Genomic DNA, 17,895 nt, shown 5'->3' on the forward strand with positions numbered 1-17,895 from the left:
TGGGTTATACTTATACACAGGATAGAATAACAAAAAAAAACTGGCCAACTATTTTTGAAAATGAGAAGGTTAGGTTTTCTATATAATTATCTAGGTATTTTAATACCTAGATAATATACCACTTTATAAATGTATAATGTACCTATTAAAAGGACGTTATACCTACTTGTCTACTTGTCTCCGTCTTACACACATACGACACGGCAAATTTTCATTCACTGATGAAAGTGATGTTAGATTTGATATTAGAGTGAATTGATTTATTATCAAACTTTTAGGTAAGAACATTAAAAATGCTTAAGCGTCGACGATTTTTAAATATTTTAATTTTCGATCAACATTTGAGCATTTATAATTTGTAATATTTCACATACACATATATTGCTTGAAAATTAAAATATTGAAAAACTGCCAACGTAATATTCTTGCCTAAAAGTTTGATATAATAGGCCAATATTCACTCTAATGGCAATAATAAATGTATTATATTATGATTAAATAATTAATATTTTACAAAAAAGACTGTAGTCTGTAGGTGTATACCTAGTAGAATGATAGATAGATCATATTAAGAAAAATTAAAACTATATTTAAATATTTTATACTTACTAATAAAGTAGGTATGACTTTTCAATTTTATTTATATTTCATCTTAAACAGAAACCTTGACGAAAATAAAATACCTACAGTGCGGGGCTCAGGGTATACTAATTGGGTTTGGCGTAATGTGCCGTCAGGATAGTATATTGTTATATAGTTATATCTATGTACCTATACAAATATTTTACAAAAAAGTTTTTCTAAATAGGTACTAATAACTGTTTAAAAGATCAAAAGTATACTATATTTATATTTACTTTAACATTAACAATTAACTTAAAAGGACTGTTGAAAATTCAAATTTTAATGGGTCATCGATGTTTGATAATATAGTATTAATTATCATAATCACATAATAGGTATTATTTACTATATATAATAATATAGTACATTATAGAAGGCACCTACTACCTACATACCTACCTAACAGGCATTACCTGTACAGCTGTATACTGTTTTAACCTATGAAATAATAAGATAAGATTAAACAACAATATTCTACAATTCAAATGTTTTCTATGAGATTTACTCATTAGGCACCTAATACCTATAAATAGACCAAATAGTATACTCTGTTCAGCGAGAGAAGATGCCGATTCTACGCATCCCCATTCGTCACCCTGCCATCGAAACCTGTTCCCCTTTGGCAGGGTTTAGCGCGAGGGGATGCGTAGAAAAACCGATTTTTGTCAACCGTCAGTTCTCGGAGTATAGTTGTTCTGTATTAGGTAATTGTGATTTTATTTTAAATAAATATTATTTATACCACACAATTTGAGACCGAAAATCCTGCATCAAGATGAAGTACACATAATACTTGGTCTCATAGAAGAAGATCAAGTCAAATAGGTTCCTTACTTAAATTTCTTTGTAGGTCTTAATTTTATTTTTAATATATGTTACACATTTTAATATGCACAAACAATTTAAATATTTAGACTACCTATTGATATTTCAAACATTGTTTATCACTTGTTCTATTTATCATAAATACTTTTATATGGCTTTTGCTATTAAGAATAATACATTTAAAATGACAGTTTAAAGTAAAACATTTTATTCGTATAACAAAGCATAAAACTTTTACCTACTAAATACTAATATTGTTTATTACTAGTAAACTATGTTATATTAACCTCGCACCTACTACCTACTTATTGCTAAAAATTATACAATCTATTTATCTATGTTAAAAAAAAGAAAATATGGACGATCTAGTTGTTTTGGAAACATGCAAATTTAAAACTTTATGCTAGACAAATTCTCATTGGAAGGTCTTTCTTGGTTGTTTTTTCCAATTAAAAATATCCAAACAATTATTTTTATCCATTATAAATTAAATTAAATTTGAATAAACCCAATATGCAAGTGGTGGATTAGAACTTCAGAAAACTTAAGTTATTACATATTAGTAATACAGAAAATTCACAAAATTATAAAAAAAAAATTAAAAAACCTATGTAATATTTTTCTAACACTATGGCTCAGAGCTCTTAACAGCAGGTAATTATGTAGGTACTTAGTATAGGTAGATATTGATTAATAATAATCAATTAATATCAATGTATTATAATTTATAACTAAATTAAAATTACGGCATATCTGTTCACTGTTGTGTAGTTATTTTAAAGTTTGATTTGTTACTAAATAATGACTGTTTGCAATAGATCCCTTAAGATGATATTATTTTAAGAGTTACAATTACAATTCTTTTAGAGATTAAAATATGCATAAGTTGGAAATCAAAGATAATAAATGTGGTATATTTATAAAAACAATACAAATGCAAACAAAATACTATATTCATTTAAAAAATATAATTTTTCAATACAATCAATCAAAATATTTCTAAAATCACAGAAACAATTGCCATTACATTTTTCTCCCATTAGGCTATTAATATTACAATATAATTAATAAACAAAATATAATATTTCTATTACTAAAAATAAAATAAAATATACCTATATTACAAAAATTGAAACATGATAAAATATTACAGATTTATCTTATACATAATTAAAGCTAATAACAAAAAATAACATAAATTAAAAGTACAAAACCATGGAGTGTAAAATGTTATAACTTTTATATGATCACAATTACCTTTTTCAATATTATTAAACTGTTTGTTGCTAATTACTACTAATTAAACTAATAATTTTAGCTAATAGGATATCATGGACTATAGTTATATGGTTTGTGCTAAGCGAGGTTTTGGTTCCCAGAATATCAAATTAATATATTATTAAAACGATAATATTAATTAATTAATTCAATCACTAATATAATAGGCAATATATAACTTAAATATACCCAATAAAAACCATTGTGTAAAGAAAAATATTCTGATTTTATAGATATAAAAAAATCATATGAAAGTTTAATAAATTATAAATTGTAATCATAATTTCTTAACTCAATAATATGCTACTAATTAGAAAAAAATTGTACTGGAAAAACAAAATATCAACATTTATAAGAGTTAAAATTGTTATTAATTCCTGTCCATCATGCAAAATGCCAAATTAGTATATTATAGAATCAACACTGAGCACAGAGAAAATAATGAACAATATATCAATTCAATTGTATATTGGCTTAAAGCTTACTATTAGTCTTATGGAAAGTAAATTTATTATGTTGCATATATGTATATAAAATGGTAGACAGAGGTAACAATACAATAATAAGTAACATCCTCTTGACAAATTGATTATTAACATGTTGACTGCGTACTGACACAAATTGTCATCATTAGGGTCAACCAGCAACGCGTTTGATGTAATTTGGCGTCCAATATAATATATTTAAAGTAAATGGTTTATTATTCCATACGTGTGGCTGAATTTTATTTTATTATTAATTAGAATAGATTAAACAAATGTTTTAAAATATGTATATATATATATATATATATATATATATATATATATCGTTTGGATGTATGACCATGCTGGAGCAGTTTCCTTATGTTATTTTTAGAATACCGCTTTATACTTTTATTATATGCACTGGGTGAAAACTGCACATAGACATACGCAATCAACATGTTAAATAAATTCAATGACAACAAAATATAATTTAAAATTTAGTTATAAGAAAACCATATTTTGATTTATATTTCATACAGGGGAAAAAATAAATCATTGTCCGTATAAATTAGAAAACAAAAATGTACAATGATTAAAAGTTAGTTAATAGAAATTTCATAAATAAAATAAAATATTTATTAAGGAAAACATAAGTATAATTACTTAAAAAAACATTTAAATTTATGTGAATTAATTTCATAGTAAATATCTATTACCTAAGCACCAATCATTCATAATACATAAAAATAGTTAGGAGAAAACAAAATTATTAATAATCTAACATTCATTGTTATCAACCTTGAAAAAGCTTCCAATGAGCTTTTCACCTGTAAAACAAAATTTGAACATATTTTTTTAAGGAAAAAGTAAATAATTACGATTATTAAATATCTTATATTATTATACTCTGGTAGATTCTATAATACTAAAATTACAATGGATATACTTTGTCTCAATAATTAAGAATATAAAACTCACAATTCATTATTAAATAGATATTTTAGTAATACAGCTTACTTTTATCTCCGTCGGGGTTTTAATCTATTGATTACGTTTTGAAGTTTTAAGGCAGGCCCTAATTTAAGTCCCATGTATTTCATCATTGTATCAGAGTTCAATAATAGTAAGGCTTTTCCATCAATTTCCTAAAATAATAATTATATTTATTTATTATATTAATATTGATAACTGTTTATGAACATTTGATCTTAAATAAAAAATCTTACATGTTTTCTAAAAAGATCAGCAAATGTATTTAACTGTAAATCTATACAGTTTATATGTTGAATAACATCTTCTACAGACCATTCTGCAGGGTCTACAGGTAATCTTATTGGTCCTTCAGTTGGGGTTGTGGAAGATGCAGCTTCCATTTCAGGTTCAGTTGTACATGGTTTTTTTGTTACTACTGTTACTTCATCAGGAGTTGAACTTTCTGGTGAACCATGTCGTTTTATACTTTTATTATCATTTTTTATTACTTCGTTCACATCTAAAATAAAATAAAATATTTTAATAATATGAAACTTTTTATATTATTGTAATTAAATATTATTTACTCTTTTCTAGTTTACACTCGGAGCAAACATTTAAAGCGGGACTTAACAAATTTTTGCAGCATGACAGATCTTCTAACAGAGTTCTGATATAATCCCAGAACTCATCTGTCTTCTCAATTTTCGGTAATTTAAAAACCCTGGATTTCCCTTCATATGTAGCTGAATAACAAAAAATGTTTGTAATATTATTATTTTATAGTATATTTCAAAAAAATATTATTGCTTCTTGAAACTCAAAACTTTTAACCCAATCTGTTTTAAAAATGTTATGAACTAATACAGCTAAACATATTGATAGGTTTGAAATCATCATTAATATTTTTATGAACATTTTTGTGTTAGTGTGTGTGTGGGAGGTGGGTCATAGTGGATAGATTAGACTCCAGGTTAAGCTTTAGGAATGCAAAGAAACTGTGCTATGTGCATCTCTATAAAGTCCTATTAAATTAAATAATAATAAAAAGAATAATGCCTTCGCGATGCAGAGCTTTATGATTTAACAAGAATAAGTTCAAAAACATGTAAAAAAAATTATTATAATCACTAAATTACATTAAAGTTAAGTATTATGGATTATGGTATAAGTAGTTTCCACTATGCTAGTGATTTACAAACTTCCTAAAAATGTCTTACACCATGGATACAATTCAAAATTTATAATTAAATAAGTCAAAAAGTATATTTTATTTTATATATTATTAAATTATTATTATGTCCCAATAATAATGAAAAAAATAGATAAGATTAACGTTAGTTGACCATATAAATAATTTAAAAATAAGTGTAATATATAGTTCTCACTATTTGTTGTTTTTACCTGTTATTGTACATGTACTATCACCTTGTTTCTTCATCAATGTCGTAACTGATTGAATATCATGTGCAGTGTTTACTAAATGTTGTATAGTGTCTTTCAAAACTTTTTGTACTAATCCAGGCCCTAATTGCTTAGGAAGTTCAAACAATTTAGAAGAATCCATAAATGGGCCACACTTACACTCATGGTTTATAAATACTGAAAATAAAAATATTTTAGTTAATTATTAAAACAAGATTGTTAATTAAAACTTGTAATACCAGAACATGATTCTTGGATACCAGCTTCTAGATCACTTGCACTATCTGGGGTTAAATTTATAGAATCATTAAAATTTTGTTTCACATTTGCTGAAGACTGTGCACTATTAGGTCTACTTCCTGAATAGCGAGATCCTGTAATAGTTTATTAATTGTTAATTTATTTTAATTTTTAAGTCTAATATTTATTACCTTTATGACCAGGTGGCTGAAGTGGGTGGCCACTTTTTACACACCATCCCACTGGAAATATATCTCTAGAATCATATGAACACCAATAGTCAAATGCACCTCTCCATCCATCAAATGTAACAAATATATTGTTTTTATTAACATCACCTAATACAATTAATACAATATTATAACTATTTAGTTGATTAATATTTATTATTATAAAATATATAAAAATAAGTTAATATAATTAGTTAACTTACCAATAGTTGCCACACAAATTAGATGTGGATTTTTTTTATCAACTGCTTCAATTTTTTGACCAACTTTAAATAAATTGTCAGTAGGAGTATTAGGTTCAGATTTAAAAGCAGTATCGGGAGAATATAAAGCTCCATTTAGGGTCTTCAATAGGAACATAGGGAATAGTGAACCATTCATACGAAAACCTAAAAATATATTTAAAACTATATTGTAAACTTTCATCAACATGAATTAAATTAAAATATATAAAATATAAATGTACCAAGTGGGGGTTGTAACATTCCGCCTTTTTTTTCTGTATAACCAATGGGTTTTAATTCTGAAGAGTCAACTAATCGCCAAAAATCATTTTTATTATCTCCACCATCTAGACGAAGACGTATTCTGGGGCCAACAACACCTATGACAGTTGCAATGCACATGGATGTTATGTTTCGAGGATCCACTGCTTCCAATTTCATACTTGGTTTGAATTCATTTTCCGGAGATACTTCATGCTATATATATTAATATTTTATTCTAATAAGTTTTGGAAAATATTTAATTTAGAATAAATTTAGGTTTCATGAAATTACATTAGTTTTCTTTTTTTTAAGACTACATTAAATTTTAATAATTAATTAGTATTGATATTAAGAGATACTATTATTACAAAGTATACAGGGTGATTTTTAAAGCATGCTCACTTCCATTTTAGATTCTGAGCAGAGCAATGAATGTATTGATTTTACAATATTTTTTTTTTTTGTGTCATCACTGTTTGGAGCAGTTATACTGCTTTGAATTTTTCAGTATCTTGTTTGATGGAAAAGTGAATATACTTGGTGCGTTTGGTAAGTCAAAATTTAAAATTCTCAATAGTTTAAAAGATCAGAAGAAAATAAAACATAAATTAAAGAAAACCCACAAAATTGGTTTTCGACAAAATCAATAATTAATTGTGTTACTATAAAACAAATAACTGTAAATACATAAAATGTCACTGTATGTTTATACTAGCATTTTTTATATACGATAAAATGTTGATTCATATTTAGAGCTGTTTACAGACATTTTAAATATTCAATTTTTCAGTTTTTTTTTTCTATCTATATCAACAAAATTGTATTTGTTTGGTCAAAAAACGTGAAAGATTAATACAAGGCTCCTGATGTGTTGTTACAATAGCAGTTGAAAAATATTAAAATTACAGCGGCCCAAATTTGTTTTATAAGCATTTAAAGTTTGAGTTTTGACAAAATTAAATAAAAAATGATTTTGTAGTTAAAAATTTATAAAATGTTCAACTTTTATAGCTGAGGATTGTAATTTTAAAACAAGGTTCCACGTAAATAGGTAAACAAATTACTTTATTCACAATAATGTCATCAAATATACTTAGTAATATATTATCATAAGCTGACTGATTATCTTTGCTCAGAACCGTTTTCTGTATACAATGATATTATATCACTAAATTTAAATTTAACACCATCCATTACAGTGACTCACTTTGTGACTTACTGTTCAGCAGAGCCACACCTACTTTCCTACCCTTTTCCTTTAATAGAACATTTATTCAAATTATGATTTTTAGAATTTTTAAGTATGCCTAAAATTCATATTTTCAAATTTCTGATATTTTTTGTATTACAAACTTGATACAAACCTTTATTTTTCAAATGAAAACCTCCCTTTTTTACACCAAATTATTTAGTGGATGGTTTTCTTGATAATTTTGATAGTTTCTCAGTTATTATTATATTTATACTAAGGAAAATAATCCTTAAAAATGGTTTTACAAAAATATAAAACATATGTAATTTTAGATGTAGTATTCATCATATTTGGATAATTTTCACTAATTATTTATATTGATAGATTAATAGAAAATATTTTATTAATATTTGAAAACAGAAGTTTGTATTGTTACTAGATTAACCTTAAGTAGTACAACAAATCTCAAGTATTTTAAAATATGGTTTTCTGATTTTCATGTGTATTTTAAAATTCTAAAAATTGTAATGTGAATATATGCATAATTTAAGTTTAAAAATAGCGTGAGCATGCTTAAAAGTCAACCTGTATACTATATATTCATTAAAAATTATTGATTAACTGATTATTAACTTTATTTAACCTGTTTAAAACAATAAGTAGGAGCTGCTGAGCTTGATGTTTCTTTGAGATAATTATCCCAATCAAATACTGGATTACCGTGAGCAGAAAATGGATTTTCCACTTGAACATCTCCAAATACAGCTGAAATATAGAAAACATATGAAATATTATTTATTATTAAAACATCATCAAATACAAGTAAATTATACTTTAATATTTAACATCAAAAAGATTAGATTCATAATTGTTAGTAATTATTACTTATTTGTAATTGAAAAACTAAATACCTAACTATAAAAAAATTTGTCAGGAGAGGACATTACCATATTGCACATGGTGACTGATGGCAGAGACACGGTATTGTTCTCTCCTGGCACAGAGTATATAAATTATAATTAACTACAGAGTCCATTATATATGAAATGTTAAATAATCATACAATAATCTAAGATAACTAAATGCTATTAGGAAAATGGCGTAGGATTTTATAATATATTTTAGTCAACTTATAAAATTTTAAAACATTTTTCAAATTAATTTAATTTATATAGTTATAAAAAAATATATGTCTAATCATACAATACAACAACCTCCTATATAAAAATTAAAAAGTTTAGTTAGGGTTTTAAAATTAAATATAAGTACTAACTTTTTTTGGTTTGTTCTTTCCTTTGATGTTTATTTAAACAAGCAGTTGAACAAAAGTTTTTTGGTGTAGAATCTTGATTTTCTTGTTTAACTGGAGAGCCTTTAATTATATTATCACAATTTGCACATCCGTTCTAAATGCAACAGGGTTAATTTTAGTTAAATAATAAATATTTTTTGCAACAAAGTGCAACAAAAAAAACAAGTTGCAAGCTAATTTTTAATAAATAGTAAGATATATATTTGTACAAAAATATAATTTAAGACTCACATAATTTAACCTGTAGTGGAATTGAATAACAGTTTTTATCTCAATTTTATAACACTGACTAATTTTTTTTTTTTTTATTAGGGTTATAGCTTCGACTACTTGGTCATTAGCCTGTGGTACTGTAGATTAGTTTTGGTTTTGTTTTTGCAGAATTTTTAATTTGGGCACCTGTAAGTATCTGCCATGCTCGGGTGGGGGATGGTGGCACTTGTTCTCCGGACACCGTGACTTGCCCGAAGAAAAATGCCGCCTGCGACCGAGGTATCGAACTCGGGTCGGCTGTGATGCAGCCAACGCCTTAGTCCGCTCGGCCACTCCGTCCCCCACTGACTAATTGTTTAAAATATTTCAAACAATCAAATATTTTTAGAACAATTAGAAGTTGAAAATGTCCACAACTTAAATTATCAAAATTGTTTAAAATAAAATAAGAGAATAACATTTTAAACTTCGAAAGCATAATTAACAGAATCTACTGAGTAGTTATATGAACACATTTTAGGTATAATCACTGCAGTTGTGCCAATACAGAATCGACCTTCTGGAACAACTGAGTCGCCCACCAGAAGGTTGTCGACTTGCCCGACATTCTTTACAGGTCAGTCTTTGAAGATCTACCGGCTAATCACCTCAAGAGCTGAAGAGACGTTCAGGATCTTCTACAAAACAATGGAGAAGATCCTGACTCTCAAAGAGGAGGAGAGGGTCAGTCAAGCAGCCAAGATTATAGAGAACTAACAGAAGAGAAACTGCATAAACCTAACACTAGCGGATCAATGACAGTAATCTAGTTAATCCATTATTGCTGGCCTTACTATTACGGTATAATACAATTATTTTCTTGTTACCTTAGATAACTGATTAACTAAATTAGTCATTAAAATAATTACCTTTACATATTCTTTTCGAAATTCTGTAAGACAATTGACAGAGCAAAATTCTTTTTTTCCATTCTGTGTAGGTAATACATAATTCAAAGGATGCTTTGAGTCATTGCACATAGTACATGTTGATTTTGCCTTTGGAGGACGACCTTAAAAATGTAATATTTGAACTGATTAATTTATAATTTTTTTTAGATATAGGTTCTGAAAAGTATTTTAAAAAGTAGAATCTGATTAAAATGGTATTATAAGCTAATTTCTACAAAATACAAAAACAAATTAGAGATTCACTCCCAGTATTATTATAGTTCATATTGATTAGTTATTACTAATTAGTAAAATATAAATGGGACATACCTCTCATTTTATTGGTTTGCATTTTAAGTGTAAAATTAAGTCCTAATTAGTTCTCAATTTTCTATTTTACCTAGAATATAAAAAGAAACATAAAATATTGTTACAATAAAATTAAATATACATAGGTATCTACACTAAATACGTTTAAAAATATTTGATCTTTAACAAATTTAATTTAATTGTTATAATCTGGTGTTACAAAAATGTATTTAAGTATAATATATAACAATAAGATCTATTTATTGCCATTATTTTATTTAAATCGTATTAATATATTTTATACAGTAATATAACTATATTCATATCTACAAGAAAATAAAAAATTATTTATAAAAAAAAGGTTTGGTAGGTACTTACTTAAGTTTTTTTTATTTTATTAGATATGATAGTAAATAAACAACTTAACTATATTTTGTAAAACTGAATATGACAACTTATAATAAAATACGTATATTCTATATTCATAATAGTTAGTATTATAACTATTAATCAACTATTGACAAATTCAATTAATATCGATAAACTTTACACTTGATAATAGACATCATGTTTCACAAATAAGAGAATTTTAAATTTTAAAAAATTTCAACTTAATTAGAACCATACCCAGATGGTTGTAATTCATTGGATATAATTTTATTAATTATTCTCTAAAATACAAGCTTTAAATGAATCTAGCTTACTTCAGACTTACTCGCATTAAACTTTTGAAGTAGAACAACTAAACAGTAAATGTAAACTAGGACAATAGTTTTTAAAAGTTGATTAGATTTAGATAAATACTAAATAGCATTATCGGCTTTTTAAGAGTCGCAAGAAAAACGTCAACAAAAGAACTTAGTCCGCCATTGGCCGGATATGAAAGATAACAGTGGTTTACAAAATGGAAAGTTTATCAACCGTGGTTTACATCAAAATACGTGAATACAAAAATTATTACTATTATTAATTTCATGGAACAAAATTGAAGATAAACCTAACAACGGTTAAGCTGAACCATACCGTGGTTTTCTTGTGAATTGTGGTGCTAACTGATAAGATTTTTAATTTTTTTTATCATTTTCTATCACCAATTACGACCAAGGACTCAAAGCGATTAGTGATTACTAATCCTACGCTTCATCGAATAGTGGATACTGTTGAATGTGAAGTGTGGACTGTTTTGTGTCAATTATCATAATATTATCATTATTTTAATAATAAATTACAGCTTATTCTCGTTTACAGTTTATACAGTTGTTATTCATAACGTTTGAACCGATTAGTTATTTAATATATTGATTAATATCCGCCGACTTCAAGTCACTTCAAGTCCTTTCACTGGACTTATATTTCTATTTGAAAGTGTGACCACACCCATCGAAAATAGGCCTATCCGATACTGCAGTCATGGACATGATGATTTCCAATCTGCAACAGCAGCGGCAGATAACGGAACAGCTTCGCCGAGAAGCAGCTGTGAAACGTATACCCGTTTCACAAGCTATACAAGATATTATAAAATATATCAGGGAACGAGAAATGGAAGATTGTCTAATGGTTGGTTTTTCATCGCAGAAAGCTAATCCATTCAGAGAGAAAAGTAGTTGTGCAGTTATTTAAACTTATGTATTATTTAAAAGTTAAAATTACTTACAGTTAATATTGTAAGTTTAAAGGAAACAAAAATATACAATTTTTTACTATACCTACTGTATTAACGAGTATGATCAATTATAATTATTTTAACTTCACTATTACATTTTATTTTTTTTGCTTAGTATGTACCAGTGAAAAATTACTATCTTATATAATATGTATTACCTGATTCATTTTTTTAACTAATAAAATGTTTGTATGACAAATAAAATTTTTTGTTTGTACCTTTCATTTTGCTTAGCCATAAAGTGGACTAGAGTAAAATACCAACTATAAAGATATTTTGATTGATTCATTGAATCATATTCATAATATATCAAATTTTACTGGCGACTAATAAATTATAGAAAAAAAATGATGAGTAAACTTTCTTAGTTAATTCAATTGAAAAAAAATTATGAAGTGTAGATAAAAAAAATAACAGATAGGTACACTAAATCATCAATAAAATAAAAACAAAATAAACAATCTCTTTTAAATATTTTTTAATGAAGATTTATTCCCATGCTAAACATTAATAATACCAAATAACCATGTAAAAATAAATAATGAAAACAATTAAAAGACAAATATTATATAATAAATATATATATATAAATATATAACCATTTAATAAAAGAAAAAAATATTCAAAAACAATCAAAATCTTTATTTGTAAACATTTTAGGAATCTGAATTTTAGAAGTTAATTCAGTAAGAAAATAAAAAAATTACCTACATATTATTATTAGATTAAACTTTATACTTATTTGTTTTTATTGCTTCTACAAAATGTCTACAAATCCATTTAATATAAAACACAATTTCAAAATAAAATATTATAATGTATACTAGTTAGAAATTGATTATTTGGTAATTCCAATAACTCCACAAGCTATTCTGGCTCCAGCATTTCCTGTAGTTGCACTTAATTCGTGTCCTCCTTTACCTAAATCATCTTGGTCAGCATGTACCTATAAAATGAATATTGAATATTTTATATTATATTTATTAGATTGGGTGAAGTAAATGTAATAGCTAAAAATCACGCTAAAAATATTTTTAAAAACAATTGTATAAATTTAATTTTTTCCTAATTCCTGTGAATTATTCTTAGAATAAATAAATCATTTAAGTTCTTCACTAGTTCAACACTTTACATTGTATTGTATATTTTAAAAATAAAAAAAGTACTTACTACTAAAGTACGACCTATAATGTTGAGAGGTCCCGTAAGCGATATGATTGGATCATTAAATTGTATTTTTGTCACAGATGAACCAGGAGCTTCAATATTACCTAAGTCACCAACATGTCTCACATCATCATTAGGAGCTCCATGGGTTTTTCCAAAAGGATTAAAATGTGGACCAGAGCTCATACAACCTAAAAAACAACGTTATAATAAATCACTTATCAGGGATTTAATATTTATATATTATGGGTAAAAATGAGAATTATTTAAATCAACTAGTATAATAAGTGGTATGGGACCATAATGATACTCATGGCCCATAGGTTAACAATAATATAAATTATAATTACTATGTATTTTCCATTATATTTTATTATTTTAAATGTAATATAATAATGACGAGTAAAGCACCACAGACAAGTAAATTAAAAACCAGAAACCAATATTAGTTTAAGACTAAAATTTTGTCAAATAGGTATTTCTAAGATGGCTCTTTACTCTAGTAATTAAAAGAAATACAAATTCAAATAATTGTATTTTCATGGTAATTACTAATCATTTATTTTTCCTTTGGGTTTACAGTGGCAGATTCAGGGGGAGAGCAAAGAGCCATTTGCCTCCCCCCCTCAATCACGGTAGTTTTCCTTTGTTTTACACTGTGTTTAGCCAATTTTGGAACTTTTTGTAATTTTGCCCCCCCATGCCCCTCCCAAAATTAAGCCCTGGATCCGCCACTGTGGGTTTAATAGCATTTCTTTGATTAAAACCAGTAGATTAAAAAATCTAAGACTACAAGAACTCCAAAATGTACAATCTTAATTGATTTGAATGCTGAATTCCACGATGTCCCACGGATTGAACATACATTTTTTAAAAATAAATTAATAATAATAAAAAATATAAATCTTAATTTGACTCCGATAAAAATATTAGCGCCCATGGCTTAGAGCACATGCACCATGTCCCCCCTCCTTTTAGCACGACACTATGTAGTCAGAACAAGCTAAATTAAAAAGTAAGAAAATAGAAATTAGAAATTCTTGTACAAATTACAAATATATTATTCAACTTACCATTAGTGTTATCACCAAATTCATGTATATGAAATCCATGGCGGCCTTTAGATAATCCAGTTAATTCACCAGTTATTTCAACCGGAGATTTCTCATCCTAAAAATTAAAATAAATCAATGAATACAATTAACAAGAGTCACAGTATCTGTATTATAATATGTACTTACAGTTTGTGAGAAAAAAATGGTACCCTTGACATCTTCACCGTTCAAAACACAAACGGCTTTTACCATTTTTTTAAAATTACTTTTTTCGGTAGGCACGTTCCAAAATATTGCTCAACTCACACGTTAAAAGGTATGTAATAAGAAGTAAAATATTGTATACGATTTTAGTCTGTAAGTATTATAATGACCTAATGAATAATGATTAAATTACATAAGAGTATGAGAGTATGACTAGACTACGTGACCTCGAGGCTCGAGTATGTAATTATGAAACTAAAAACACGGAAACAGAATACACGATAATTATTAATATAACTATGGAAGAATCGAAAAAATATACCAAATTGAAATAATGAAATATGTATTCTCCCGGCCGGTTTTATCTAATATCTATGGGTTGTATGCACTACGTCTTGTATGTCATAAATTTATAAATATGAAGTTCATAACGACATTACGACAATATAACCTTTCACCAGTGTGTTTTAAAGTCCGAGTGTTCCTAAAATGCTTAGATCGTATTCCCGTATGATCTAATCTAAAAAGGTGGATAAGTGGATGTCGCTCTGCTGTACAGTAAGTTACAAGTGGGTCACTGTAATGGATGGTGTTAAATTTGAATTCAATGATATAATATCATTGTATAAGAAAAACGATTCTGAGCGAAAACGGTCAGTCAGCCTATGATATTACCAAGTATATTTGATGATACTATTGTGAATAAAGTAATTTATATATAACCTTTTTACGTGGAGCCTTGTTTTAAATTTTCAATCCTTGGCCATAAAAGTTAAACATTTTATACATTTTTAACTACAAAATAATTAATAAATTATAAATTTGATAAATGTTGTCAAAATTTGAACTTTAAATGCTTATAAAAAAAAATTGTGCCTATGTATTTTTAATATTTTCCAACTGCTATTAGAACGATAAATCAGGAGCCTTATATTAAATATTCACGCTTTTTTACCCAACAAATAAAATTTTATTGATATTTATAGAAAAAAAACTAAAAAAATTGAAAACTGACAATGTCCTTAAACAGCTCAAATAGAGTCAAATTATTTTCAAAATTTTATGGTGTATAGAAAATGCTTATATAAACATTCAGTGAAATTTTCAAGTATCTACAGCCATTCGTTTTTTAATTACAATAAAATAAGAAAATTGTTACATGAGAAATCGAGTGAATATCAAATGTTGTAAAAATATAAATTTCAGACGCTCATAAAAATTTAATTTAAGTTTCTTGTAGATATTTTTTTTTTTGATAAAGGTAGACAAACTTATGAGTAATCTTATATTACATTTTCAAATCTTAGATAATATAATATTATATCATTTTTTTTAGCTAAAACAAAATGTTTCGTGTTTTGTCGCAATGTCGTTATGCTATATGCCATCGTCATGATACGTAGATATATACGTAAACCGTCTGTCGAAAAAATTATATTTAACATGTTACAAATTACAATGTTATGACTTATGATTATTTACCAATAATGTTGTTTTCCACAAATTACTAATTAGTACACGGTCTAGGGCAGTGGCGGATAGGACCGGGAGCGTGGAGAGCCCTAGGACCATTTACCAAGTACTGAACCTTGTGTGATATGAAGATTGAAAATAATTTGAATAAAGATGCAAATTGACTAATTTAATATTTTTAACCTCTCTACAAGAAAAATAAGATAATCATTTAGCTATAAACAATATTTATTTTTGTTCCCCGTATTGGCCGTATCATTGGGAATATTGAGATTTATTCTTAGATTAGAGTTATAGAAAATCGTATTTAATATTGGTAGATTATAGCTGTACTAAATATAATGTATCAATGTAGTAGTTATACGCTTTTAGTTTTAAAATTTTTTTTTTCAAAAGGTCTGGTTTTTAACGTTGATTTTGAAACTATTTGATTTTTTTTGCGTAAACCATTAATTTGGAAGTTATAGTCATCCAAAGTTTGTGATTTTTTTTTTTACATTCTTACAAAGCACCATAAGACACACATTGTGGTAAAAAAATTTGAAAAAATTAAATTCTAATTTTTTTTTTTTTTTAAATGCACGTTACGAAAAAAATTTAGATTTTGAAGTTTTTTTATCAATAACTTCAAAACGAAGTTTGTCCGGGCTTTTTTTTACATTCTTAAAAAGCACCCTTAAATACACGTAAAAAAAAAAAATTTTAAAAATCGAAAAGTTGCTAAACCAAAATCGTTCTCAAATCTGTATTAAGAGTACCTATATTACGTATTATATTGTTTTGTATTGTATTGTTATATCAAAATAAAATGTCGCTCGCGTCTTATTTTTTGGGGGCCCTTATTCAAATTACTTTCCGGTAAAAAAATATAAACCTATCCGCCACTGGTCTAGGGTAGTAGGGTCTGGCGAGTGGCGATACGTTCCTACATGATACACGTCACATATTAATAACATAATAATGTTTTTTTCGGGCAAATTAAAATTGTTGGATATCTAATTTCAATAATCTAATATAATAATTTAATGTTCACATTTCACAAGGAGAAATATCAAATATAATATGTATTAAGAAATTAAACATTTTTGAAAGCCTGGGGGGGCATGTGCCAAATGCCCCCCCCCCCTCGGAGGCACCTGATTCGTGCTCCCGCGAGCCGCGACTCACCGAGATTTTTAAGAGGACATTTGTTGTCTCTGTCCTACAAGTACGTAAGATATTAGAGTGAATCGACTTATCATGAAACTTGATGGTAAGAACATTATCTGTGTTCGTATATGTTGGTTTTTACGATAGTTCAATTTTTTAGGAACTTATGTGTATATAATATTATAGCGTAAATTAAAAATGATCGTAACTCACTTAAGAGGATGTCACACCCGCATGTGTTGTCTCGGTCTTACAAATGTACAACATAGCAAAAACTGTTTTGCGCGGGACAAATTTTGTTTTTCAGTGTTTGTAGTAGTGGCTCCAAAATTTCTGAACATATAGGGTGGGAAATTATCTATGCAACAGCGTGCCCATATTTCAGATAACATAAGTCATAAATACAATAAAAGTTATTTGCTTCTAAACATTTGCTTTTTTTGTTTTTTTCATTTGCTAATAAAAAATGATTGAATAGTGCTATTAAAAAAAGCACGCTGTTGCACAGATGAAGTTCTTCTTTACGTGTTGTGAATATCTGGTAGTTCTACAACAAATATGTATAGTTCGAGAAAAGTTGTCCTGCGCAAAACAGTTTTTGCTATGTTGTACATTTGTAACACGGATACAACACATTCGGGACATCCTTTTAAAAACTTTAAAAGTATAACTGTATA

General features: G+C 26.8%; 3 protein-coding genes across 5 annotated transcripts; 1 reads left to right on the plus strand and 2 right to left on the minus strand.

Annotated features, from left to right (window-relative positions):
- Positions 1-2,416: 2,416 nt before the first annotated feature.
- LOC132951678 (polycomb protein Scm) lies at positions 2,417-11,372 on the minus strand. 3 transcript variants are annotated; one of them, XM_061023510.1, is made up of 14 exons: positions 11,209-11,372; positions 10,526-10,595; positions 10,175-10,317; positions 9,015-9,147; positions 8,385-8,506; positions 6,528-6,762; positions 6,265-6,450; positions 6,023-6,169; positions 5,831-5,965; positions 5,571-5,768; positions 4,754-4,912; positions 4,421-4,686; positions 4,212-4,339; positions 2,417-4,021 (listed from the first exon to the last, which is right to left on the minus strand). In XM_061023510.1, exons 2-13 carry the CDS (start codon positions 10,545-10,547, stop codon positions 4,214-4,216), a joined length of 1,872 nt encoding a protein of 623 aa, XP_060879493.1. In that variant the 5' UTR covers positions 10,548-10,595; positions 11,209-11,372; the 3' UTR covers positions 2,417-4,021; positions 4,212-4,213. The 3 variants fall into 3 exon arrangements, with proteins under 3 accessions (XP_060879493.1, XP_060879492.1, XP_060879494.1); XM_061023509.1 differs by having other exon boundaries at positions 11,220-11,365; XM_061023511.1 differs by lacking the exon at positions 11,209-11,372 and adding an exon at positions 10,883-11,187.
- Positions 11,373-11,609: 237 nt separating this feature from the next.
- Positions 11,610-12,374, plus strand: LOC132951681 (guanine nucleotide-binding protein subunit gamma-1-like). The gene has a single exon (XM_061023513.1). The coding sequence runs from the start codon at positions 11,915-11,917 to the stop codon at positions 12,125-12,127; it is 213 nt and encodes a 70-aa protein (XP_060879496.1). The 5' UTR covers positions 11,610-11,914; the 3' UTR covers positions 12,128-12,374.
- A 384-nt stretch (positions 12,375-12,758) lies between these two features.
- Positions 12,759-14,964, minus strand: LOC132951680 (superoxide dismutase [Cu-Zn]). Its single transcript, XM_061023512.1, has 4 exons — positions 14,579-14,964; positions 14,411-14,507; positions 13,341-13,528; positions 12,759-13,116 (listed from the first exon to the last, which is right to left on the minus strand). Exons 1-4 carry the CDS (start codon positions 14,642-14,644, stop codon positions 13,009-13,011), a joined length of 459 nt encoding a protein of 152 aa, XP_060879495.1. The 5' UTR covers positions 14,645-14,964; the 3' UTR covers positions 12,759-13,008.
- Between the last annotated feature and the right edge of the window lie 2,931 nt (positions 14,965-17,895).

This window comes from Metopolophium dirhodum, chromosome 9 (assembly GCF_019925205.1).
Source record: "Metopolophium dirhodum isolate CAU chromosome 9, ASM1992520v1, whole genome shotgun sequence".
Taxonomy (NCBI): domain Eukaryota; kingdom Metazoa; phylum Arthropoda; class Insecta; order Hemiptera; family Aphididae; genus Metopolophium; species Metopolophium dirhodum.